Source organism: Balaenoptera ricei, chromosome 13 (genome assembly GCF_028023285.1).
Source record: "Balaenoptera ricei isolate mBalRic1 chromosome 13, mBalRic1.hap2, whole genome shotgun sequence".
In the NCBI taxonomy this organism is placed as follows: Eukaryota; Metazoa; Chordata; class Mammalia; order Artiodactyla; family Balaenopteridae; genus Balaenoptera; species Balaenoptera ricei.
The window spans coordinates 7,695,612-7,723,343 of record NC_082651.1 but is presented as its reverse complement, the minus strand read 5'-3'; the positions used below and the strand labels follow the sequence as shown (position 1 = coordinate 7,723,343).

At 42.7% G+C, this 27,732-nt stretch overlaps 1 protein-coding gene across 1 annotated transcript in view; it reads right to left on the bottom strand.

The window, feature by feature from the left end:
- Positions 1 to 19,546: 19,546 nt before the first annotated feature.
- Positions 19,547 to 27,732, bottom strand: part of LONRF2 (LON peptidase N-terminal domain and ring finger 2) — a 41,901-nt gene continuing 33,715 nt past the window's right edge. The window contains exons 10-12 of the mRNA XM_059942362.1: positions 25,009 to 25,171; positions 23,622 to 23,771; positions 19,547 to 21,130 (exon numbers count right to left, since the gene is read on the bottom strand). Of these exons, the coding sequence (XP_059798345.1) occupies positions 20,933 to 21,130; positions 23,622 to 23,771; positions 25,009 to 25,171 (511 nt within the window). The 3' untranslated portion in view covers positions 19,547 to 20,932. The remainder of the gene's footprint in view (positions 21,131 to 23,621; positions 23,772 to 25,008; positions 25,172 to 27,732) is intronic.

Genomic DNA, 27,732 nt, shown 5'->3' with positions numbered 1-27,732 from the left:
AAAGGCTAACGGGGACTTCCCTGGTGGTCCAGTGGTAAAGAATCCATCCTACAATGCGGGGGACATGGGTACGATCCCTGGTCAGGAAATTAGGATCCCACATGCCACGGGGCAACTGAGCCCACACACCTCAACTAGAGAGCCCACATGCTGCACAGTACAGAGCCCATGCGCCCTGGAGCCCACGTGCCACAACTAGAGAAGAGAAAACCCGCACGCCACAACTAGAGAGAAGCCCATGCACCTCAGTGAAAGATCCCACATGCCGCAATGAAGATCCCACATGCCATAATGAAGACCCGATGCAGCCAAAAAAAAAAGGCTAAGGAAAAATTAAAGACAAAAAAGGTAGCTAACACAAAAGATGCTAGGACGGACGTGACGACTGATGTGACTCTTACTGCCCCCCCCCCATCCTTTTTCACCTGAGTACTCACGTTTTACTAACTTTCCGTCTAAGATACCTTTTCACTACAGAGAGACTATCAGACAATTACCATTTAAAATAAAACTACCCAAGGTTGCAGATGAACCCTCTCAGGTGTCCTTCATCCCTTGGTCTAAGACTGAACAAAGAACTATAAAGAATTTTCTAAACCTAGAGAGGAACCCCAAACGTTTTTTTGAAGAATTTAGAGTCACTGTCTGGGCCTGTGACCTTGGACTGCCAGATCTTTATCAGTTTGTACATGTGTGGTAGGACCTGGGGCAGCCCCCAAAATGGAGGCAAGAAACAAAACAGCAGGACATCCCTAGTGGTCCAGTTGTTAAGAATCCTCCTTCCAATGCAGGGGACGTGGATTCGATCCCTAGTTGGGGAACTAAGACCCCACATGCTGTGGGGCAACTAAGCCCATGCGCCACAACTACTGAATCCGTGAGCCACAACTACTGAGCCCGCACACAACTAAAGCCCACGCACCACAACTACTGAGCCCACGTGCCACAACTACTGAGCCTGCGTGCCACAACTAGAGAAGCCCGCATGCCACAACTAGAGAGCCCGTGTGCCACAACTAGAGAAGCCCACACACCACAACAAAGAGCCCGCGAGCCTCTACAAGAGCCCGCACACAACAAAGACCCAGCACAGCAAAAAAAAAAAGAAAAAGAAAAGAAACAAAATGGCAAAACCCCAAGGATGATATTCGAGATCCTTAACCAGAAAGGGCTCACAAAACAGCAACTGCCCAGTTAACAAGCCATTCCTAGAATTTCCCTGCCTGCACCGATTTTGTCTATTATCCAGTCATGCAAACAAAGGAAAGATAAAACTGTGGCAGACTTTATAGCCCATCTGGAAGCTCTCCTTTTCTGGCATTCAGGGTTCCATACAATAAATAACCCAGACAGCCTGCTCTAGGTGCCCTCTTTGTAAATGGATTATCTCATGAGATTAATGGATTGACAAGAAGGCAGGAAATAGGATGGGAGGCCACAGGCCTGTCTAAACTCGTGACTACAGCTGAACACTCTGGAAGGACCCTGGAGCAACAATGCAAACAGAAATCCACCAAACTAACAGCCTTACAGATACAACAGCTCCAGGGCCAGAGACGCAAAATAACACCTGCATTGCAGTCCCCTAAGGGTCCAGTTTTTGAAAAATGTTGGTCCAAAGACTGGTGTCACAGCTGTCATCAACTGGGACACTAAAAAAACAGATTGCCCTCAAACTATTACCAGTAGTTCCCATAAACCTCCAAGGGGAAACTAAAATTAAAATTAATGGGAAAACGTGCCAAATTTTAGTTGATACCAGAGCTGCATTTTCTACTTTAAATCCCACCCTCACAGGATGACAAACTCGGAGTAAAAAGGAGGTTTCCATAGTGGTGGTATCTAATAAAGTTCAGAGAATTTTTATCTCAACTGGTACAAATGACTCTGGGACCTTTTACTGAAAAAACTTCCTTTGTGCTATGCGACCCAGCCCCCGTCATTCTATCAGCTGGAAATCTCCTTTCCAAATTAGAAGGTCTAATATGTTTTGCTTCCAATGGAAATCTCACCTTAGAATTTCCTGACCAACCTGAACCTGATCTTTTATGTTCCTTGTAGTGTTTCCAAGACAAAGAAAAGAAGTTCAACAAAAGTCCCCTAATTTAACTGACATACCCAAACATTTGTGGGCTGCTTGTAATACTGACATTGGAAGAATAAAAAGTGTGGAACCTAATATAAAGGTTCAGATAGATGTAGCTAAACCTTTCCCTAGGTTACCTCAATATCCATCGAAGCCTGAGACCATACAAGGCCATACAGCCAAAGCAGAAGACTTAAGCAACCAGGAGCTAACCATTCCCTGCACCAGACCTGCAACACGCCCATCTTACTGGTCTGGAAACTTAATGGACGGGGATGGCGATTTGTCCATGCCCTGAGAGTTACTAGTAAGATACAGGTGACCCTTGAACAATGTGGGCATTAGGGACGCCAACCCCTGTGCAGTTGAAATGTGCATATAACTTCACAGTCCGCCCTCCGCATCCGTGGTTTCACTTCCCCAGATGCAACCAACCTCGGAGCGTGTAGCACTGTAGTACTATTTACTGAAAGAAAATCCACACAAAAGTGAACCCACGCAGTTCAGACCATGAAGTTCAAAGGTCAACTGCAGGTAACCCCTTTTCCAGTTGTCCTGAATCCAAAACCCTCTGTCAAGGTTCCACCTGATTTGAAATGCTTCACTGCCGTAGACCTCTGTTCAGCCTTCTTCAACATCCCTTAGACCCCAGAAGCCAATATCTACCTGCCCTTACTTGGAACAATCAGCAATATATCTGGACACTCACGCCTCGAGGACTCACTGGGGCCCCTTCTTATTTCTCCCAAATGCTCCACCAAGACATAAGCGCCCTATAGTTCCCAGGAAATCAACCCTTTCACGGTATGTAGAAGATCCCCTGCTGTGCTCAGCTACCCAAGAGGATCCACAAAAGACTCCTTGTATTTGCTCCAACCGTGAGCTGAAAAGGACAAAGTCTCTAAGGAAAAATTACAATTATCTCCAGACACTGTTCATTACTTAGGTCACCGTCTAAGCGCTGAAGGATTCCGCTATCTCCAAAAAGAATTCGGCTAACACAGGATTTCCTAGACCCACTACTAAGCAACAGCTTGGTGAATTCCTAGGTTTGGCTGGTTATTGCAGACCTTGGGTTCCTAAATTTTCTCTATTGGCTTCCCCACTCTATGAACTAACTAAAGTTTCAGTCCCTGAACTTCAAATAGTGAGGATCTCTAACATCAATAGGGTCCTGTCTCTGAACCTAATCCCTTTTGTTTAGGCTCTTTGAGAGACACTCATCCTTTTCCCCTTAGCTCCTCTGCCCCTATTCATTTATTAAGCCTAGATTTCTTAGAAAAGGATCATCCTGAAATTTCTTTCTCCCAAAAGGGGAAAATAATTGTAGAACTTGACACAGTTGAAATCCAAATAGCCAATCAGGTGAATTAAATGACCCTTAGGCATCTTTCATTTGCTCTGTCTCTGAGGGCACTGAAGCTGATTCTGAAGACTGATCATCTGCATCAGCTACCACCTTACTTACAGGGAAAATCTCCAACTCATACTGACAAAATCCACAGTGTACCTCTCATCAAGATTCAGACAGATCCCTCAGAACTTCTCCCTAGGGAATTGGTCAATACCCTGTAGGTAAAGAAGCCCTTCAAAGTATAAAGCCCATAGTAGAAGATTACAAAGCTCAGGGCCTCATTATCCTTTGCATTGATCCCTATAACACTCCTATTTTGCCTGTAAGAAAACCCAAGGGCCAAGGAGAGAGGTTTACCCAGGTTCTCCAAGCAATACACTGTTATCCCTCGAACCCTGTTGTTCCGAACCCTCACACACAACTGACATCCATTTCCACTGGAAGCAAACTTTTTCGCTGTAACTGAGTTATGCAGTGTGTACTTTGGTATTTCAGTTGAGAAAACTAGCCAATATCTTTTTGCCTTCACCTAGGAAGGACAATAATACATGTGAATAGTAATGCTCCAGGGTTTCACAGAAAGTCTCTCTTACTTTTCACAAATCTTGAAACCTGATTTGGGTGAAATAAAGTTTTCTGCAGGCTCTACTCTGTTACAATATACAGTTGACCCTTGAATAACGCGGGGGCTAGGGATGCCGACCCCCAATGCAGTTGAAAATCTGAGTATAACTTTACAGCTCTTCATATCCATGGTTCCACATCAAGGGATCCAACCACCTGCAGGTTACGTAGCACTGTAGTGCGTATTTACTGAAAAACAAAAAAAATCCACATATAAGTGGACTCGGGCACTTCAAACCCATGCTGTTCAAGGGTCAACTGTATAGATGATTTGTTTCTATGCTCTCCTTCTCAAACCTCTTCACAGAAGGACAGCATCCACCTGTGGAAACTTTTGGCTTAAGGGACATAAAGTCTCCAAAGAAAAATTGCAGTCTGCCCAAACTCAAGTTCAATATTTTGGGCACCCAATCTCAGAACAAGGACTACATTTGTATCCAGGTAGGAGTCATGGCATCCTGAACTTCCCAAAGCCTAAAACTCTGCACCAATTACAAGGTATTCTTGGGCTAGCTGGCTGCTATCAAAATTGGATTTCAAATTTCTCTCTTGTGGCCCAGCCTCTACACGCTTTATTAAAAAGCAGCAAACCTGATCCCACCATTAGAGGAGATCAAGATGACATAGCTTTGAAGTCTTTAAGAAAAGTTTAATGAGACAACCTACCCTTGGACATCCTCAATATCAGCTTCCTTTTCCCTCTTTGTAGGTGAGAAGGAAGAGAACAGCCTTGAAGTACTCATCCAAAAACATGGGGACCGTCATCAACCCATAGGGTATTATAGCCAACAGCTGTAACTTATGGCACTGGGATACTCCCTTTTCCTCAGAGCCATTCCTGCCACTGCCTTTCTGGTTAAGGCCACCAAAGAAAGAATCATGGGATCCCCTTTAACCATCTCTGTACCCATGCAGTGAAGCCCTCCTGAATTCTCATAACACCTATGAAATCCTTTTGCTAACTGCTCCTCACATAACTCTTTCATGTTGTGATAACCTCAATCCTGTTTTTCTTCTCCCCTCTTCACTGATGAAACTCCTCATGACTGTTTAACACTGACAGACCACCTTTTGACTCTCCATATTAACTTATAGGAGACTCCTCTGACCAATGCAGGTTTTTCATGGTTTACTGATGGCTCCTATTTAAAAGATGAACATGTTGAATATCATGTTGTATTTGCTATTACAACTTCTCTTGAAGTCACTGAGACAGCACCTTTACCTTTGGCTACTTTGGCCCAACAGGCTGAATTATACACTCTCACTCTTTAGTCAAAGGCAAAACCACAAACATTTTGATCTGTAGCCGATAAGCATTCCTTGCCACTGTACATGCAATAAACCACTGGTCCAGTGACAAAGCACTCATGAACTAATATTGGTGGGAAAATAATAAAGCTACAAGACGTACCAACCTTGCTTGTCCCACATGTCCAAAATACAATCCAGGGGAACGTGTTCACGTTACTCCTGGACATTTTGAATTGCCTGATGGACCATCCAAGGTTTGTCAAATGGATTTCATACAGCTTTCCCCATCTCATAGATATAAATGTTTTAATCATGGTCTGTATGTTTTCTCACCGGAGTGAAGCTTTCCCTTGTAGATATACAACTGCTCCTAAGGCTAAAATTTTGTTATAAAAGATTATCCCTTCCTGGGGACCCCCTCTCGAGCTTCATTATAGAAGGAACTCATTTTACAGGTCAAGTGCTACAACAAGTCTGTGCTGTCTGGCCAGTTTTACAACATTTTCACTGGGCTCACCATTCTCAGTCCTCAGGGTTAGTTGAAAGCGCTAATAGCACTATTAAAATTCATTTGGCAAAATTTGTAGAGACCGTCCAAATACCTTGGCCAAAAGCATCGCCTTTGGTCCTTCTGAATCTCAGATCCACCGCCTTGGCAACTCATAAACTCTCACCCTTTGAGACAGTCACAGGACACCCAATGCACTGGCCCCTGCCTCTTCTGATCCGCAGCTGTTAAAAGAACATATATGTCAATATGGTAAAGGCCTAATTTCTTCTATTAAAAATAATCATGCTGGCAGAAATGCTGAAACTGGGCCATTCCTAAATGACTGGGGGCAGGAGTTTGTGCTTTCCAAAATTTCTCAGTGCTTTAAACAGAGTAGGTGACATAAGGAACTTGGAAAATTATGAGAAGTTAACGTTCTATCCTGACCTAAGCCGTGTGGCTGACAGGGTCTTGGTGCTCCGGCCGGGTGTCAGGCCTGTGCCTCTGAGGTGGGAGAGCCGAGTTCAGGACATTGGTCCACCAGAGACCTCCCGGCTCCATGTAATATCAAATGGCGAAAGCTCTCCCAGAGATCTCATCTCAACGCTAAGACCCAGCTCCACTCAACGACTAGCAAGCTACAGTGCTGGACACCCTATGCCAAACAACTAGCAAGACAGGAACACAACCCCACCCATTAGCACAGAGGCTGCCTAAAATCATACCAAGTTCACAGACACCCCAAAACACACCACCGGATGCGGTCCTGCCCACCAGAAAGACAAGATCCAACCTCATCCACCAGAACACAGGCACCAGTTCCCTCCACCAGGAAGCCTACACAACCCACTGAACCAACCCTTAGCCACTGGGGGCAGACACCAAAAACAACGGAAACTACGAATCTGCAGCCTGCGAAAGGAGACCCCAAACACAGTAAGTTAAGCAAAATGAGAAGACAGAGAAACACACAGCAGATGAAGGAGCAAGGCAAAAACCCAACAGACCAAACAAATGAAGAGGAAATAGGCAGTCTACCTGAAAAAGAATTCAGAGTAATGACAGTAAAGATGATCCAAAATCTTGGAAACAGAATGGAGAAAATACAAGAAACGTTTAACAAGGACCTAGAAGAACTAAAGAGCAAACAATGATAACACCACAATAAATGAAATTTAAAATTCTCTAGAAGGAATCAGTAGGAGAATAACTGAGGCAGAAGAATGGATAAGTGACCTGGAAGATAAAATAGTGGAAATAACTACTGCAGAGGAGAATAAAGAAAAAAGAATGAAAAGAATTGAGGACAGTCTCAGAGACCTCTGGGACAACGTGAAACGCACCAACATTCGAATTATAGGGGTCCCAGAAGAGGAGAAAAAGAAAGGGACTGAGAAAATATTTGAAGAGATTATAGTTGAAAACTTCCCTAATATGAGAATGGAAACAGTCAGTCAAGTCCAGGAAGCCCAGAGAGACCCATACAGGATAAATCCAAGGAGAAACAAGACACACATTAATCAAACTATCAAAAACTAAATACAAAGAAACAATATTAAAAGTAGCAAGGGAAAAACAACAAATAACATACAAGGGAATCCCCACACGGTTAACAGCTGACCTTTCAGCAGAAACTCTGCAAGCCAGAGGGGAGTGGCAGGACATATTTAAAGTGATGAAAGGGAAAAACCTACAACCAAGATTATTCTACCCAGCAAGGATCTCATTCAGATTCGACGGAGAAATTAAAATCTTTACAGACAAGCAAAAGCCAAGAGAATTCAGCACCACCAAACCAACTTTACAACAAATGCTAAAGGAACTTCTCTAGGCAGGAAACACAAGAGAAGGAAAAGATCTACAATAACAAACCCAAAACAATTAAGAAAATGGTAATAGGAACATACATATTGATAACTACCTTAAATGTAAATGGATTAAATGCTCCAACCAAAAGACATAAACTGGCTGAATGGATACAAAAACAAGACCCATATATATGCTGTCTACAAGAGACTCACTTCAGACCTAGGGACACATACAGACTGAAAGTGAGGAGATGGAAAAAGATATTCCATGCAAATGGAAATCAAAAGAAAGCTGGAGTAGCAATTCTCATATCAGACAAAATAGACTTTAAAATAAAGACTATTACAAGAGACAAAGGAGGACACTACATAATGATCAAGGGACCAATCCAAGAAGAAGATATAACAATTGTAAATAGATATGCAACCAACATAGGAACACCTCAATACATAATGCAAATGCTAACAGTCATAAAAGGGGAAATCGAAAGTAACAGAATAATAGTAGGAGACTTTAACACCCCACTTTCACCAATGGACAGATCATCTAAAATGAAAATAAATAAGGAAACACAAGCTTTAAATGACACATTAGACAAGATGGACTTAATTGATATTTATAGGACATTCCATCCAAAAACAACAGAATACACTTTCTTCTTAAGTGCTCATGGAACATTCTCCAGGATAGATCACATCTTGGGTCACAAATCAAGCCTTGGTAAATTTAAGAAAATTAAAATCATATCAAGTATCTTTTCCAACCACAAGGCTATGAGACTAGATATCAATTACAGGGAAAAAAAACTGTAAAAAATACAAACACGTGGAGGCTAAACAATACACTACTAAATAACCAAGAGACCACTGAAGCAATCAAAGAGGAAGTAAAAAAATACCTAGAAACAAATGACAATGAAAACATGACAACCCAAAACCTATGGGATGCAGCAAAAGCAGTTCTAAAAGGGAAGTTTATAGCAATACAATCCTACCTCAAGAAACAAGAAACATCTCAAATAAACAACCTAACCTCACACCTAAAGCAATTAGAGAAAGAAGAACAAAATACCCCAAAGTTAGCAGAAGGAAAGAAATCATAAAGATCAGATCAGAAATAAATGAAAAAGAAATGAAGGAAACAAGAGCAAAGATCAATAAAACTAAAAGCTGGTTCTTTGAGAAGATAAACAAAATTGATAAACCATTAGCCAGACTCATCAGGAAAAAAAGGGAGAAGACTCAAATCCACAGAATTAGAAATGAAAAAGAAGAAGTAACAACTGACACTACAGAAATACAAAGGATCATGAGAGATTACTATAAGCAACTATATGCCAATAAAATGGACAACTTGGAAGAAACAGACAAATTCTTAGAAAAGCACAACCTTCTGAGACTGAACCAGGAAGAAACAGAAAATATAAACAGACCAATCACAGCACTGAAATTGAGACTGTGATTAAAAATCTTCCAACAAACAAAAGCCCAGGACCAGATGGCTTCACAGGCGAATTCTATCAAACATTTACAGAAGAGCTAACACCTATCCTTCTCAAACTATTCCAAAATACAGCAGAGGGAGGAACACTCCCAAACTCATTCTACGAGGCCACCATCACCCTGATACCAAAACCAGACAAAGATGTCACAAAGAAAGAAAATTACAGGCCAATATCACTAATGAACATAGATGCAAAAATCCTCAACAAAATACGAGCAAACAGAATCCAACGGCACATTAAAAGGATCATATACCATGACCAAGTAGGGTTTGTCCCAGGAATGCAAGGAATCTTCAATATACACAAATCAATCAATGTGATAAACCATATTAACAAATTGAAGGAGAAAAACCATATGATCATCTCAATAGATGCAGAAAAGCTTTCAACAAAACTCAACACTGATTTATGATAAAAACCCTCCAGAAAGTAGGCATAGAAGGAAATTACCTCAAGATAATAAAGGCCATATATGACAAACCCACAGCCAACATCGTTCTCAATGGTGAAAAACTGAAAGCATTTCCTCTAAGATCAGGAACAAGACAAGATTGTCCACTCTCACCATTATTCAACATAGTTTTGGAAGTTTTAGCCACAGCAATCAGAGAAGAAAAAGAAATAAAAGGAATCCAAATCGGAAAAGAGGAAGTAAAGCTGTCACTATGTGCAGATGACATGATACTATACATAGAGAATCCTAAAGATGCTACCGGAAAACTACTAGAGCTAATCAGTGAATCTGGTAAAGTAGCAGGATACAAAATTAATGCACAGAAATCTCTTGCATTCCTATACACTAATGATGAAAAATCTGAAAGAGAAATTAAGGAAACACTCCCGTTTACCACTGCAACAAAAAGAATAAAACATCTAGGAATAAACCCACCTAAGGAGACAAAAGAGCTGTATGCAGAAAACTATAAGACACTGATGAAAGAAATTAAAGATAATACAAACAGATGGAGAGATATACTATGTTCTTGGATTGGAAGAATCAACATTGTGAAAATGACTATACTACTCAAAGCAATCTACAGATTCAATGCAATCCCTATCAAACTACCAATGGCATTTTTCACAGAAATGGAACAAAAAATTTCACTATTTGTATGGAAACACAAAAGACACTGAACAGCCAAAGCAATCTTGAGAAAGAAAAATGGAGCTGGAGGAATCAGGCTCCCGGACTTCAGACTATACTAAAAAGCTACAGTAATCAAGACAGTATGGTACTGGCACAAAAACAGAAAAACAGATCAATGGAACAGGATAGAAAGCCCAGAGATAAACCCACGCACATATGGTCACCTTATCTTTGATAAAGGAGGCAAGATTATACAATGGAGAAAAGACAGCCTCTTCAATTAATGGTGCTGGGAAAACTGGACAGCTACATGTAAAAGAATGAAATTAGAACACTCCCTAACACCATACACAAAAAGAAACTCAAAATGGATTAAAGACCTAAATGTAAGGCCAGACACTATAAAACTCTTAGAGGAAAACATAGGCAGAACACTCTATGACGTAAATCACAGCAAGATCCTTTTTCACCCACCTCCTAGAGAAATGGAAATAAAGACAAAAATAAACAAGTGGGATCTAATGAAACTTAAAAGCTTTTGCACAGCAAAGGAAACCATAAACAAGACGAAAAGACAACCATCAGAATGGGAGAAAATATTTGCAAATGAAGCAACTGACAAAGGATTAATCTGCAAAATATACAAGCAGCTCATGCAGCTCAATATCAAAAAAACAAACAACCTAATCCAAAAATGGGCAGAAGACCTAAATAGACATTTATCCAAAGAAGATATACAGATTGCCAACAAACACATGAAAGGATGCTCAACATCACTAATCATCAGAGAAATGCAAATCAAAACTACAATGAGGTATCACCTCACACTAGTCAGAATGGCCATCATCAAAAATCTACAAACAATAAATGCTGGAGAGGGTGTGGAGAAAAGGGAACCCTCTTGCACTGTTGGTGGGAATGTAAATTGATACAGCCACTGTGGAGAACAGTAGGGAGGTTCCTTAAAAAACCTAAAGCAGAACTATGATACGACCCAGCAATCCCACTACTGGGCATATACCCTGAGAAAACCATAATTCAAAAAGAGACATGCACCACAATGTTCAATGCAGCACTGTTTACAATAGCCAGGTCATGGAACCAACCTAAATGTCCATCGACAGATGAATGGATAAAGAAGATTTGGCACATTTATACAATGGAATATTACTCAGCCATAAAAAGAAATGAAATTGAGTTATTTGTAGTGAGGTGGATGGACCTAGAGACTGTCATACAGAGTGAAGTAAGTCAGAAAGAGAAAAACAAATACTGTATGCTAACACATATATGGAATCTAAAAAAAGAAAAAAAAAACTGGTTCTGAAGAACCTAGGGGCAGGACAGGAATAAAGACGCAGATGTAGAGAATGGACTTGAGGACACGGGGAGGGGGAAGGGGAAGCTGGGACGAAGTGAGAGAGTGGCATGGACATATATACACTACCAGATGTAAAATAGATAGCTAGTAGGAATCAGCCATAAAGCACAGGGAAATCAGCTTGGTGCTGTGTGACCACCTAGAGGGGTGGGAGGGAAACGCAAGAGGGAGGAGATATGGGGATATATGTATATATATAGCTAATTCACTTTGTTACACAGCAGAAACTAACACACCATTGTAAAGCAATTATACTCCAATATCCAATAAAGATGTTCAAAAAAAAACAACCATGCTCTGATAGAGCAATCTTTTCACAGTGTGCTCCAGGGAGACAAGGACCTTTAGCGTAACACCTTGCAACCTGGAGATTTTGTCTACTGAAAAAGACACCTCTGGAAAAACTCTCTTCAACTTCACTGGAAACGCCTGTATCAGGTACCACTAACCAACGCTGGTACTGCCAAAACTCCAGAAAACAGACTCTTGGATTCATGTGACACATCTAAAAAAAGAACCAAACTCTGGCTGGACCTGCACACCACCTGGTGACTTGAAGGTAAAGATACCCCAGAATTGAAACAGATGACATCTGATGAGACAGCTTTCCCAAGATGTCCAGACTAGCCCCATCAGAAAGTTCAGGATTCACAGTCTCTCTCTTTCATCTGGACTATTAACTGAGCCTAGTTTCTTATTCAAATTCATGGTCTCTGAATTTGCAAGCTACAGGCTGTATTACTGATAAAAAACTTGGTTCCAAACAGTTCTTCTCAGATAACAACAACAAAAAAATTCTTTGAAGTTTTGCTATTTTTGCAAAAAGTTCATTAGCTATTGCTTCATGTTTATTCCTGCACTGTGTCTTCCCAAAGAGCTTGTTTAATTCTTTCAGTTTTGAGGGCGCACTTGTATCACTATTCTAAGATACAAATTTTAGATGGGAAATGCCCAAGAGATCTCCCTCTTACCCCTCCTTGTTACTTGAATATGACCTTGATAGGTTTCTAATCTGTGCACTTTTCCTCTGACATGGGTCACAACACCCAGGAAAGGTCCTTCCTGACATCGAGGGACAAAAGGCCACTAAATCTGAAAAAAACCTGACTCTTGATCAGTGATGCTTTCAGAGAAAGATCTTGATCAAAAGGGGGAAATGTGAAAATTAATAAACAGAAACCTCATTTAAAATGGAGTAGTGATGCCAGAAGGGGGCGCTCTCATGTCCTACCACTTGACATCAATTGCACACCCAACAGAAAGAGACATGCCTTGCATCTCCAACAGGAAGAAGGTGACTACTTTACTACCCAACAGGAAGAAGGTGACTACTTTACTACCCAACAGGAGGAAGGAAGAATTTCTCCTTGCTTGGCAATAACCCAGCTAATGAGACACTGTCATGACTGAGCCAATGAAAAGCCATTACACTTCGAACTCCAGGTTCCTCCAGTGGATTCTTTGTTTATAACAGCCCCTCCCAACTCCACCTTCTCCTCTATAAAAGAATGTTCCACCCCTTTGTTCACCAGACTTGCCTGTGGTTCACCACAGACTGCATGTCCCAAATTGCAATTCTTTGTTGATCCCCAATAAACCCATTTTGCTGGTAAAATAACTGGCTGTTTTATTGTTTTAGGTCAACAAGGTAGACTGCTTCTGCCCCAAAAATATGGATCAATATTTCACACTTTAACTGAACATGAGACCCTCTTTCTCTTCTTACTCTGACAATGGCCTGGAAAGATAAAGCCCTTTCTTCACCTCCATGGTCATATGGTTATCTACATCAGATTTGTCCCCACTCACTAAGAAATCTCACCAGCAGCATCCATCTTTGCAAGGCATTTAGAATAATTCTTTAAACTAGGAGATTCTCTCCCCACAGGCACTAAAAAACTGACTTACTCCTGGCTTAACAAGTAAAGGCAGCAGTCCCTAAAAATGACATACCTAATAAGGTGTTGCTAGCTCAGCACTTCAAGATGATCTCCAATGCTTATGACCTTGACAAAATACAGCCTTTGGAAAAGAAACACCTGAGAGTTCTCCCTACTACCTTTCCTTGTTACTCAAATGGGCCTGAAGTGGTTTCCAGTCCACACACTGTCCATCTAACATGGGACATGACACTCAGGAAAGGTCCTTCCTGGCCTCAAGGGATGAAGGCTACTGAACTCAGAAAACCTGACTTTTGATTAGCAATGCTTCTGGACAAAGATCTTGTTAAAAAGGGGAAAATGTGAAAATTAGTAAAGAAAATGTCAACCAATGTCGGAAGTTGGGGAGGCCTGCAGAGGAAGCTCTCACACCCTACCACTCATTGTCAATTACCTCAAGCAGGAAGAGACTTACCTTGCATCTCCACTACCCCAGCAGGAAGAGATTTTCTCCTTGCCTAGCAACAAGCCCGGCCAATGGAAAATGCTGCAAGTTAGCCAATGAGAAGCTGTCAACACCCTGAACCCTTACTTTTCTCCAATGAACTTTCATTTTTCTTTTGCTAATGTATTCCTCATCCCACCCTCTTTTTTTATAAAAGCCTTCCATTTTATATAACTTTCCAGGGTATCACTCTGCTTGCTAGAGGAGATGCTGTCTGATCCATGAATCATTTAATAAAGCCAATTAGGTCTTCAAATCTACTCAGTTGAATTTTATTTTTTAATAGGACCCATTAATCACAGACATTCCCACATGCTAGACAGCCACTCATATGATATGGGACCCAACCAAACATAAACTTCCACCAAAAAACAAAAAACAAAAACTCTGCCAGGTACAGCTGCACACCATTCTGCTCACTGTCAATCTTATTACTACTGAATTGGGAGCTTTCACTGGTTTGCAGACTCTTTAAGTAAGCCATTGTTTCAACCAAACATAGCAAGTGCTGAAACCCACATCAACACAACTGGGTATCCATTTAAAACTGATACCAAATCCCACATCCTAGACATCACCCTGGCCCAGAATCTCACTGCTCAGATGACATCTCAGACCACAAGTCTGCCACTGGAGACAACTTTACACCCTGGGCACTAAGACCTCCGCCCACGGACTGCCTTTCCTAAGGTACAAATTGGACACAAGACATTTTTGCTATTCTTCCTTCAAAATTATGCACTCTATTATGTTTCTCAGCTTGCTGTCTGCTTAGCCCATAATCCTGGTATATATATTCCTTACTCTCTGCAACACATATAGCCCCCTACACTCCCATGCCTAAAGGGAAATCTGGCAGATGTTACTATCAATACCATTTGTACACCATTCCAAAAATTAATGGCGATTATTACTTTCCTCAGGAAGCATCTGCTGTCTTACCAAAGTCAACCCTTCAAGCCCCTAGGAGAGGACCGCTCACTCCCCACTGCCTTCTCCTACTACTGCCCTCCAGCTTTCCACCAGAACCTCCTGCCCTGTGTCTCTCCCCATAACCACTCCTTTCCCTCAGTTACACACACATACCACTGTGAAAATGCTTTAACGAACCCTAACTCAGAATTGGAATTAGGAATCCACAAGATCACATCTTGAACAGCACTGCAGGAAGAAGGAAGACTGCCCCCTTGGCCTGGCAACAGCAAGCTGCCCTCCCTTGCAGTCAATGAAAAGGCGCCACCACTGCAACCTCTCATTTTCCACTGATGAACTTTTGCTCAAAGCAACCTCTCCTGGGACTCCCCTCATGGTCCAGTGGGTAAGACTCCACACTCCCAATGCAGGGGGCCCGGGTTCGATCCCTGGTCGGGGAACTAGATCCTGCATGCATGCCGCAACTAAGAGTTCACATGCCGCAACTAAGAGTCTGCATGCCACAACTAAGAAGTCCGCATGCCTCAACTAAGAAGTCCGCATGCTGCAGTTAAAGATCCCACATGCCTCTACTAAGACCTAGCACAGCCATAAATAAATAAATAGAACAGAATAGAATAGAATACTTCAAAAAAAAAAATCCCTCCCAACTTCCTCCTTTCCTCTATGAAAGAACACTCTCTGCCTTTGCTCTCCAAACTTGCCTGTGGTTCACCATAGTTTGCTTGTCCCAAATTGCAATTCCTCTGCTATTTATGAATAAGCTCAATTTTGCTGGCTGAACTGATCTTTTTTTTTTTTTCCAAAAAGGTTGACACCACTAACCGCTAATATACTTTACTAAATTACCAGATCATACCCTCCAATAGCACAACTGCTCGACCTGCCATCTTGACCCAAGAAATACACCAAGATATTATTATCAGACTAATACTTTTAACACACTTTACAACTCTCCCAAAATATTATTAAAGAACACCCCCCCCCAAAAAAAATTCCAGATCTGTGATCTTGGCTAATGCCATATAAATGGGAAACTTAATTATAAGCCGGCCTCAAGGACTCCTTATACCTTCACCAGTGTTCCTCTGTGTTTTATTTTACTCTCATAAAAAATGCTTTCTATGCTGTTTAAGGTAACTTATGCCCTATTCTCTAAATGTCTCCATTGTCTCTGTTATCACCCCAAGTTTCCTTAATGTGATGTCAAAACATGAGGACTAATTGTATTAATCATGTTTTTAAAAAATATTTTTATGATATTTTGACTTCTTGGGGGCCCCCCTGACAGGGGAGAGATGGCCCCTCCTGGGGTAGCCAATACTTAAGAGACAGCAAAGGGCTCACAAGGGAGCACGACTTTCATACAAAAACCAACAATCCAGCGCTCACACTCTGAGCCACCTCCTCTGATGGTTCTTACCCTCCAAGAGGCAATATTCCTCTGCCCGAATCACCCAGGGCCAGTACCAGACAACTAGAGACCACCCTGCAGCCCACAGCCCACCGACATTATACAAACTAGCCGTGTTGTTTCCCCTTTCTTGCCAAAATACAACGCCCCATGCCTTCCCTTCACTCCTGTCTCTGCCTCCGGACGCTGGGTGCTTCCCCAAGTGGCCCCAAGTGCCATGCCTCTCATTTCTAACAGAACTGTGAATAACAGTAAACTCTTCTTTCAATGGCATGGACCTCTCTGCATTGTTACTCAGTCACGGTTACAAATTAAGACCCAGGCACAAATCAGAGAGATACGGTTCCCAACGTGGCCAAGTACAATGGTGGCACTGTAATTTCTTCTTTATTTTATGTTGCTGAAATATCCTAATATTCCAATATGCACTACTAGAATATACACCTAAGATCCACTACTAAAAGCTACTTTATAGGATCCAGCAGATGTTGGTAATTTTTTTTTAGCAGTGGGTAAGTGATAGGTGAAGTTAACGTGAGCAATTTTAAGGGTGAAAAAACCTTCTTCTAGGAGACTGAAGTCGATGGCTTAGACTTAAGCATCTAGGCCTAGTAGAGAGGAGGTGATACTTGGCAACATTCAGGGTTCAATTCTTCCCCTGTGTGGCTGGCACAGACACCCCCCTACCCATTCAAATCTAGCTTCCTTGGGAATTAGGTTTTGGTGAACCACAGAATCAGAACAGGGCCTTTTAGTAGGGATGGTGCTAAAGACAAAGAGCTTCTTTCTGCAAGTTGCCACTGCTACCCACGTTAAAATGGGAGATAGGGACCTCCCTACTTGACTCCACAGGCATATCTGGGAAAAATAAAACCTCGTGCTTTACACAGAAAGAAACCACCCACATTTACTTTCCTCCTAATGAGCTACTATCTTTCTTCCTCATATCTTTGATATTTCTTTTTTTTTATTATTTGAAAGACAGCATCGAAATTTTAAACAGTAATTTAAGTGGTGAGGGAAACATAAAAAAAGAAAGGAAGGAGAAAAAACAGATGAATAATTTTTAAAAGCAGCTTACAGATCCTAATGACTCTACAGCTAGGTCAGGCAATGGAGTATTTTGATCTTATCAACTGCCAATTTTCAAATAATTTTATGACAAAATGATAATATGGGTCACAGCAATTTTACCATCTATAAATTTGTTCCTTGATGATTCGAAAGTCCCGTGGTAAGACCTGACGTATGTTAAGAGTTGAGATATAACTTATTAAACATTCGGGGTTTCTTGGTTTGGGTGGGAGGAGCAGTTTAAGAAAAGACATTATTTTGGTTATAAAAATGAGATCACATCCAAAATTTGGCACATGAATTGGCTAGAACTTATGGTGGTTGCATGGATAAACCTGAAAAATTTTAACTGTTTTAATTTGGAACTTACAAAAATATCCTTTCAGTTCAGAAGACAGGGACTCACAGGGAACAAGATACCCCCAAAACCTCCTGGGCTTTCAGAATACTGCCTGTCAGGATGTCAGCTGCGTTTCAAAGACACAGGCAGGGATGGAATTCGGAGTCAAGCCACTTAGGAGAGTGAACAGAAAAATACCTAACAGAGTGTACTGTACTTCCAGTGCTAAACTTAAAGAAGAAAAATGACTCCCCTACACTGTTATTACTCTAAATAGATTCTGTTTTTATTCTGATGTAACTAGAGCATTAGGGTCAGAACACTTTCAGTAAAATTAAACTGGAACGCTCTGACTTTGCACGAGAGATTACATTATTTCCTGAGAAATCCTCAGAAATGACATCTCTATCACAGAAGAAAGGTAGGAAGGGGGAGGGGAAAAGGGACTGTTCTGCTTTAGCTACATTTACAGCAAACCGGAGCTGGGATTTCTTTCTTTTTTTTTTTTTTAACTTTCTAAAAGGAAGCTTCCTTCCTAATATGACTTGGGATACTGTTTCCTTCGTTTGACTTCATGATAAATAATGTAATCTAAATGCTCAGGAAGTACCAACCTCTCCTGTTTTGCAGGATGCGGACGTGTGACGCGGGGCAGAGCATGGCGTGAGCACGGTCCATTCCCTCTGGTGTCAGAAAACAGAAACAATAAAAACTTTTGCTGCTCTCGTCTGCATCATCACTGTTGAACAGGCTTTTACGCGAGAACACTCAGGATGAGGAGATGACTCAGAAAGGGGCAGACAGAATCAGGAAGAGATAACTTAATGATTCAAGAACTATGCAAGTTATGATATTTAAAGAGTGAGGTTTAGAAAGCAATAGCATCCAATTGTTATGGGGAAGCCCTAACACTCTGAGCACAGAAACTTAATTTCAGGAAGGCTCCCGGAGAAATTATGATCACACTGTGGTGATTTGGACACCCTCACATGGGAACGGCAATTATACGGTTTTAAGGTAGAAAAAGATTTTTTCCAAAAGAGTAAGACCGAGCATGGTCAATGCATAACCACTGTCACTAACCATTTCTAACAAAGGTCTCTGGCACACTAGATGCAGTTTTGCTTCCTTTCAGATGATCAGGTTAGGATGTAATGAATACTACTGTTAATGCATGAATTAATCAAATATTTTAGAAGTCACCTGGCCAAATTGCCTTTATACCATAATGAGATTTGAGATTCACAATATGAGAGGCACTGGAAAATACATTCAAATTTTCTGACTGGAAAATACATTCAAATTTTCTCTTTATGACTCTAAGTTACACAAGAATAGTGTTTGCTCATTCCCATGATGAAACTGAGTTTTGGCTACTGAAAACTCCTACAATGTAAAAACAAACACAATTATAAAGTCTTTCTATTAAAATGCTTGATGGATTGATAAACCAACATTCAGTATCATTAAATATATTTAAAAAAACGAAAACATCACATACCTTGAATAAGTAAAGCAAAACTTAAAGCTGCAATTTATTCTCTTGTCTGGTTCTCATCATCTCTTCGTTAAGAACATCCACCTCGGGCTTCCCTGGTGGCGCAGTGGTTGAGAGTCTGCCTGCCAATGCAGGGGACATGGGCTCGAGCCCTGGTCTGGGAAGATCCCACATGCCGCGGAGCAACTGGGCCCGTGAGCCACAACTACTGAGCCTGCGCGTCTGGAGCCTGTGCTCCGCAACAAGAGAGGCCGCGATAGTGAGAGGCCCGCACACCGCGATGAAGAGTGGCCCCCGCTCGCTGCAACTAGAGAAAGCCCTCGCACAGAAACGAAGACCCAAAAATAAATAAATTAATTAATTAAAAAAATACACAAGATGTGGGGGAGGGGAGGAAAAATGAAGATCTTAAAAAAAAAAAAAAAAAAGAACATCCACCTCACAGACCAAGAAGCCAACTAAATGCACCAGCTGTTAGGCCAGCGAGAACAATTCGGTATCTCAGGTTCAAATGGTTATTCCAATTAACATCACCAATATGCACTAGAGGTTGGGATTTATACCACTGCTTTTTAATAGATAACATCTGGTCTGATCATTGTAAAACTTATTTAAAAAAACCAAACAAAGATAATTTTCAGGTTGGGGTTGGAGAAAAACTTGCTAAATGTTTACATCCCATACCTGCCTCCCTCTCCTTGTATACTGTCCCGATGTGTTTTCCTGGAATAGACAGATACCCATTTCATAGCAGCTTTTTAATGTCTTCATATATTAGTGGATGGATGGTGAACTCAAATTTACTGATGGGCCTAGTTTCTAATGTCAATCTGAGTAGAAAGATGACATTTCCTAAATGCTTCACATCCACTGAATTAATGAGACAGGGTTATGTTTTCAAGGGGTTCTTTGCACTACTTTGGTTGTATTCTGAACATCCCAATGCATGTACAGTTTTAGTTCCCTTTATTCATTCTTTGTTTTGTGTGTGTGTGTGTGTAAGTACATATCCTCAAACCAACGATACTGTTTTCAGATTTTTCTACATCCAAGGTACCCTTCTTGTATTTTGATATTCATTTAATTAAAACATGCAATTTACAACATCTGATCTACTGCAGGACACAAAACACAGTTCTAACCGGTTCTATACTACTCCTTGCGTAAGGACTCACTTCAGCCCTGCCACTAGACAACTGTTTGATTCCTCCACCTCACAGACAACTTCACAGTGACACACAAAGCCTAAGCACGTTTTTGGTTAGCCTGTACTCTGAGAAATACGCTTCCAGATAAAAATGTGATTTCCCTCCAAAGCATGCTGTTCCCATCTGGACGAGCAAGACACTTTACTGGGAAGGGAGTCTTCTTTCTTGCAAAACCTAAACCACTTGTCAATCATCTGGGCTGTCCCCTGTTGTCAGTGAACTACACACCAAAAGCATCTGGTTCAGAGAGATTTTCTTAGGTTGTTTTCCAACTGTGGGATCCATTCAAATTTCAGGCTAACCTCGTACAGAGTCAGATTCCACCAGGCACAGACTTGCAACTTTTGAGTAGGGCTCAACGTGTGCTAAGTGTTCCATTCTGTAACCGTATCAACAAGCATTTTACAAAGCACGATGGATGGATGTTACTCGTCCGTGCCTGGAACTCCTCATAAAAAGACAAGGGCTTGCAGAAACCCTGAGAGAGAAAATCAATTATTTCTCTCCCGGCTATTATTAACCAGCTCTTGCCGACTGCTCATCTTACGCGTGATGATGGCTAGTATTCGCCGAATGGCGAGCAGACGCTCCTTCAGCGAGATCATGCTGAGCATGGCCAGCTGAGCCTTCCGCTCCAACGGCAGCACTGCCAGGGTCCACCAGGACCAGGCAGGACCACGAAGGTTACTCTGCAAAACAAAGGGCAACACAAAATTAGCGCCTACAGTACAAGCCTGTTCCCCCCAAATTGTCTTTTGTTTACCCACAGGCACGTGGGCAAGAATTAAATGCCGTCTTCTCTTTGAGGTCTACTGCACAATTCATTCAGCCCTCAAAACACAAAGCTTCCTTTCATGTTACACACTTAAATGTGAGGAAACTCACAAAAGTAAGAATGTGTCAAGAGAAGCATCTTCCACAGGGAAACGCTATGGATTAGTCACCCCTGTTCTCTCAAAGCTCTAGTTCAGAACATAGGACCAGCCAGAAAAGGAGACTATCATTTTTACCTCTACTTTCCAATGTTCTGTTACTGTTCTTTAAGTTTTAAGTACGTTATATACAGCACAATGTTTATAAAGCAAACAGTATGTGTACAAGTTTGAGTGCTCTAGTAAGATAAACCTTATAATACAGTCAGTGACAAATGTACCTCTATATGAAACATCTATATATGAGTTATTGTTAAATATATATATAAGAAATTACTATCAATTATATATTATTAATAGTTACTATTAATTATACATATACATATATATGAACTAGTAAGCTACCTGATAGCCTTTATTTCACATAACCAAACAGGCACTTCTGGAATGAGCTCTAAGCAAAAGTTGATCACAAAGTTGTTCTCAATAGTCCTGGTACTGGAACCAAGACATCCAAGGCGCCCTGCTGCTAACATCTTGACTTCAGAATCCAAACCGGGAACCAGGGAGGGCGGCTCTAGACTCACCATAGCTCAGGGTGAGAGATTAGGAGTAACATGCAGGCCAAAGTACACGGGGCAGCCCATGTCACTGTGCGGAAGGCACCCGTCTCCTCTCCAAGGGAAGAAGGCACAAGTGTTGGACAAAACAACCTTCTGTATGATTCACACCCTCCCTTTCCCTACTCATCTTACAGAGTGGGGAGAAACTGAGTAGCATGATTAATGGGAAGGGTCTTGGCATAAAAATATCTCCCACAAAGGACCTAAAATCCTCTGTGGTAGGAAGACTAATGGTCTCCCGAAGGTGTTCACCCCCCAGTTCCTGAAGCCCGTGGCTATGGCAGCTTACACGGCAGAAGGGACACTGCAGGTGTGAGTGAGTCAGGGACCTGGAGATGGAGAGCTTAGGCTGGATCTCCCCCACCTCGGTGGGCTCAGCCTCATCGCAAGGGTCCTTCCAGCAGGGAGCTGTTCTGGGCTGTGGTCAGGGGCAGGTGAGACTATGGAAGAGGGGTCAGAGGTGCAAGCTGCCGGCCTGGAAGACGGACAAACGGGTGAGAGGCAAGGAACGCTGCAGCCTTTTGAGGCCAGAAAAGGCCAGGAAATGGATTCTCCTTTAGAGCCTCCAGGAAGGAATACAGTCTTGCCATCACCTTGGTCATAGCCTGGTGAGACCTGTGTCAGATTTCTGACCTCCAGAACTGTACAGTAATAAATTTCTGTTGTTTTTAAGCCACTCCCATCATGCAATGTGTTACAATTAGAGATTAATTTGGGTTAATAAGCAAAAACTCCTAGAAAAAAGAATGATTCATACCTCAATCAAGTTAGTCTAATCACCTTGCTTTCTGAAACCAGGCTACAGAACAGAGGAGGAGGAGGGGTTATAACAGAGTGGAGGGTGAGATAGGACTCAGAGGTGAGTTGAGGCTGAAAGCACTGTCTTGGGTTTGGAAAAGACAGAACTCAAGTGGGGGTAAAAGACAGAAGCTCCCAAGAGACAGAAAAAGAACATAAAAATGGATGGAAAAGATACAAAAGATATTTCATCTGACCCTAAACCTGCTGAGACCTGGCCCTGCCCCCCTTTCTCCAGGACAGGTGAGCGGGCACAGTAGGACGCACTATACACTCTCAGTCACAAGCCCACACCATGCCCACCTGGCTGTGCCACCCAAATGTGGAGGAGTGGAGTCACCTGCACTTAGAAGTGCTTCACAGACCTGAAGCCCGTGCATCACTTAAAGAACCAGGGTCACTGAGAGCACTCCTGAGAGCAGAGAGAAAGCCCACGATGATGGGATCGAGGGCTAGGAGAGCTTCCGATCTAACCAGAGTTAGGGGATTTTCTCTACATTTATCCAACGCCTGTTCATTGGGTGCAGGGCAATCTTACACGCAAAACATAAAGTGTTCCTGCCAATACACTAAAATTACTACTAAATCTTCCCATGTTGGTGGGAGAAGTACAAAAGCTGACAGCCGATCAGAATAAACTGATTTCTGAGAGAAAAGAGATTATCTTCATGTAGTATTAAGCAGAAAGCATTTATCGCTTTGCTCCAAAAGGCACATGCTACTATACCAGGTGCTTCTTTGGGCTGCTGATAAATAAACTGGTTCATAAGCGACCATAATGGAGTAAATAGCATAGCGGGTACTGCCAAGTTTCCCCTCAGCATAATGTGTCTTAGCACATTACGGCAGGAAATAACTGCATGATAAAAGAAGAAAGGACAGTATACCTGAGGCTCAGGTTCTCTGTCGGGCATTAACCCAAAATGGCTTAAAATCTGTTCTTTCATGTGATCCTGAAGTGAAGCAAACCAGGACACAGACTGCTGATAAACTGAATCGTGCAGTGCGGTGAGTTCTTCATACTCTGGACCTTCCACCTGATCAAGGAGAAGAGACAACCTTTTCAACAATTCATTATCACACGCGTGTCCATCACACAGTGACTGCGGCCACGTCTGCTGAGTGGATTCCCGGCATTTAACACTTCAGTAATTCATTAGTGTTTTATAAACACGATATATGCTCAACATAGAAATCTTCACTTTTTTTACACAGTGGAGCTCTATCTACCCTGTCTGTCCGTCTGTAACATCCAGATGTTTCTCTTAATATAAGCACATACCCGATGTTATCATGAATCATTTTTAATGAATACATGCAATCCTATATCGGAGATGTGCCATAATTTACTCAACCATTCATGTAAGATATATTTTAAAATAATACAAGTAATATAAGTATTTACGCAAAAGTGGTTTTGCGCGTGTGTGTGAGAGAAGGGGCTGTCATTTCCTCAGGATAGTTTCCCAGAAGTAGGATTACCAAGTCAAAGAGTTATAACATTTTAAAAATTATATTCCATGTCACCACATTATATTCCAATAGATATGTTACAGCGACAGTGCATTCACGGCCTGAGCCTGATGCCAGGGGGAGGCCCGTAGGCTTCAGACGGATGCGCCCTGCTGCCCGGGGCCCCTCTCACTGCCCATCAAGGCTCAGTCCTAAGTAGGGACACTGAGCAGGAGAAGCTCTGGGCTGAGGACCAGGGGACCCAGGTTTGTTCTGGCTTCATCATTGCCTCTTGTGTGCAAGTTTCGGCCAGTTGCTTAGCCGCCTTAGGAGAGAATTTTCTCATCTGTAAAATGGGAATAAAGCACTAAGGTCCTTCCTGGTTATAAAACAACAGCATTTATGAAAATTGGGGTAAACTGAGGAATCAGATTATAACACACGTGACCATTCTCAATTTGATTTATATAATACAAATCAAATATTCATATGTAGTGGAGAGTTTTCTTTTAAAAAATACTAAAATTATTTCATGTTGTAGCTATTTAAGCTACCATTTTAAAATATATACGTACACCCCCAAAAGTCATCATCCACAATGATAGTCAATAAACCCTCTCATCAGATGTGTTATCAGCATAGAAGAGGGACCCTGAGAGCCACCGCACTTGGTCTTCTTCACACTCAGCTCCCTGGGCCCAAGACCTAAGAGCTCACCTCGCTGCACTCTGCCCTCTGCCCCACGAGGCCCGGTGCCCACAGATGACCAGAAACAGCAGCTGGCAAGGGGACAGAGCTGGCACCGTGGGTGTGACTACTCACCTTTTCATCTTCCAGATACTCAATGTCCGCCGTGTTGTAGCCGTCTCTGTGACGGTGGCTCAAAACCCGGAAGCGGCTAATCCCAATGGCATCCACGACGGAGCTGCCATCGGGGAACGTCCTGACGTCCTTGATCTCCAGCATGCAGCCGTACTCTGAGATCCTGGCGGGACAGGCAGGAGAAACGACCCTGACTTTAAAAATGCAGGAGGGTCTTCAGTTCTCCCCAGATGCAATCCTGGGTCTTAAAGGAATAACAAGCCAAACGAAACAAAGAGCATCTCCACGCCGGAGCAGCAAGGTTATTTCCTCCAAGAGACCAGCAGCCGATGAGAAACACACTGATGTGCGACATGGCAAGAGAAGGGCCGGCGGGGACGGGGCACCTGTGCCTCAGCCCTTCTAACCAGTGGGGTGGGGACAGGTGGACCTGAAATGTGGCCCCTCGACCCCCTTGGCCAGGGCACTAGCACACTGTCCCCACGCCCCACCCCTCAGACTCTGCTCCCCTCCCCCATGCTGCTTCCCTCCCCAACAAACTGCCTCGGAAAGGCATCTACAAGCACCGTCTTCGGGACTTCCTTGGTGGCACAGTGGTTGGGAATCCGCCTGCCAATGCAGGGAGCATGGGTTCAGGCCCTGGTCTGGGAAGATCCCACTAAGCCCGTGCGCCACAACTACTGAGCCTGTGCTCTAGAGCCTGTGAGCCACAACTACTGAGCCCATGTACCACAACTACTGAAGCCCACGTGCCTAGAGCCCATGCTCCACAGGAGAAGCCACCGCAATGAGAAGCTCGTGCACCGCAACGAAGAGTGGGCCCCCGCTCTCTGCAACTAGAGAAAGCCCGCGTGCAGCAACGAAGACCCAACGCAGCCAAAAATTAATTAATTAATTAATTAAAAAAAAAAAAAAGCACTGTCTTCATCTCCCTGTCTCCCCATCACACCTCAAGACCCCGCCGTTCTACTGACACGAGCCCAGTGGAGTCACACGTGACACTGGCACGCCCCAGCTGACCTGTCGCTGACGCAGCACTCTCGCCCTCCCTGACCAGTCCCTCCCTTCACCACATGCGTCCTCCACATGTCCCCAACACACTGGGGCTGCCCGGGACACTGTATCCTCACTCCAAAGCCTCCCACGTGACCCTACCCCCAGTCACGGTTCTAACCGTCTTCCACGTCCTGATGGTATCGAGCGTGCCTACGATGTGTCAAGCATTACACAGAGCAATTTATCATATGTATTCATCCAAGCCTCACAGAAGCATGGAGGCTCAGAAAAATTAAACTGATCTAGGGCCACAGGAAGATTCGGAGCCGAGCTCTGAACCCAAGGGTATCTGATGCTAAAGTGAATGAACAACTGCATTACACACCTCCGAACTAATGCTGAGGGAGGACTCCCAAGTTACACACCTGCGTAGAGTTATAACACCTCTGCCTGGACCACCAATAAAGCGCCCTCCTTCCTAAGGGTCTGTCTTATCCACAGCTGCAGTGCGCACGGAGCCCCCTGAAGAGCCCCTTCAAAGGAGGCCTCGGTGCCCCAGCTCACGTGTCAGCTCCTCCAAAGTCGGTCTCAGCCACAAAACCTGTTCCTGCGATAAACATCTCGCCTGGTCTGTGGCCAGGAACTCGGCTGCCAACCCTGCAGCATCCAGGGGACCGAGGCTCTCACGTTTGTCCACATGAGGCCGTTAGAAATTTGTCCAAAAAATCGGCTGAACTCTTCCCCTCTCCTGGGCTTGGCCATGGGTGAGCCAGGGCTCCTGTCTGCTCTCTCCCTGGAGGACGTGTCTCTCCTCGGTTACCCTGAGCAACCTGCACTTCGAGGGGTTCAGGAAACTTAGGTTCAGTAGCTTATCTGTAGTAAATCTCTTCTGAATGTTCCATGTTCCCAGTGGAAGTGGAACTTACGAAACTGTTTTTTCACTTTGCTTATGTTGATTGTGATGAATCAAATCTTAATAATTCAAATTTATTCATCTCTTCCTCTGTGCTAATGCTCTCAGCATCTTGTGTAAGAAAAGAATCTCTCCCTGTTCCCAGTTGTAAAGATAGTTCCCAATATTCTCTCTTAAATGTTTTAATATTTTGTTTTTCACATTTCACATTGGGAATGTAAATGTGTTATTTTTTGTGTATGGTATAGGGCAGAGAGAAGATTTTTTTTTCCCATTTGGACTACCCACTAATTGTCTGACTACCTTTTATTGAGGAGTTCTGCCTTTTCTCACAAAATTACATATAAATTTGGAGTCCAAATATGAGTGGATCTGCTTATCTCTACAGTCTGTTTCAATGGTCTACTTACTTGGACTTGTAAGTTTATTGCAGGGATGTTGTCCCATCTTGCTCAGCTGGTTTTTCAAAACTACCACGGTCTTGGTCTTTCACATAATGATTCTAAAATCAGCTTGAGCAATTCCATGAAAAACCCTCTTGTGATGCTGAGCGGATCTACTCTGGATTTATAGACCAACTGGGGTAAAAAGAACATCTCTCTATGACACTGAGTCTATGTACCCATGAACACAGCATCTCTGTCCATTCTTGAATATCTTTCAATAAAGTTGTAGAATTTTCTCCATAAATGTTCTACATACATCTTTAGAAAGATATGTTCCTAGGTATATACGGTGGAAACTAGCGGATGGCCCTAAACATCCATTCTCCCCTTCCTCCTGGGCACCTGGATGGACTACATTTCCCAGCCTCC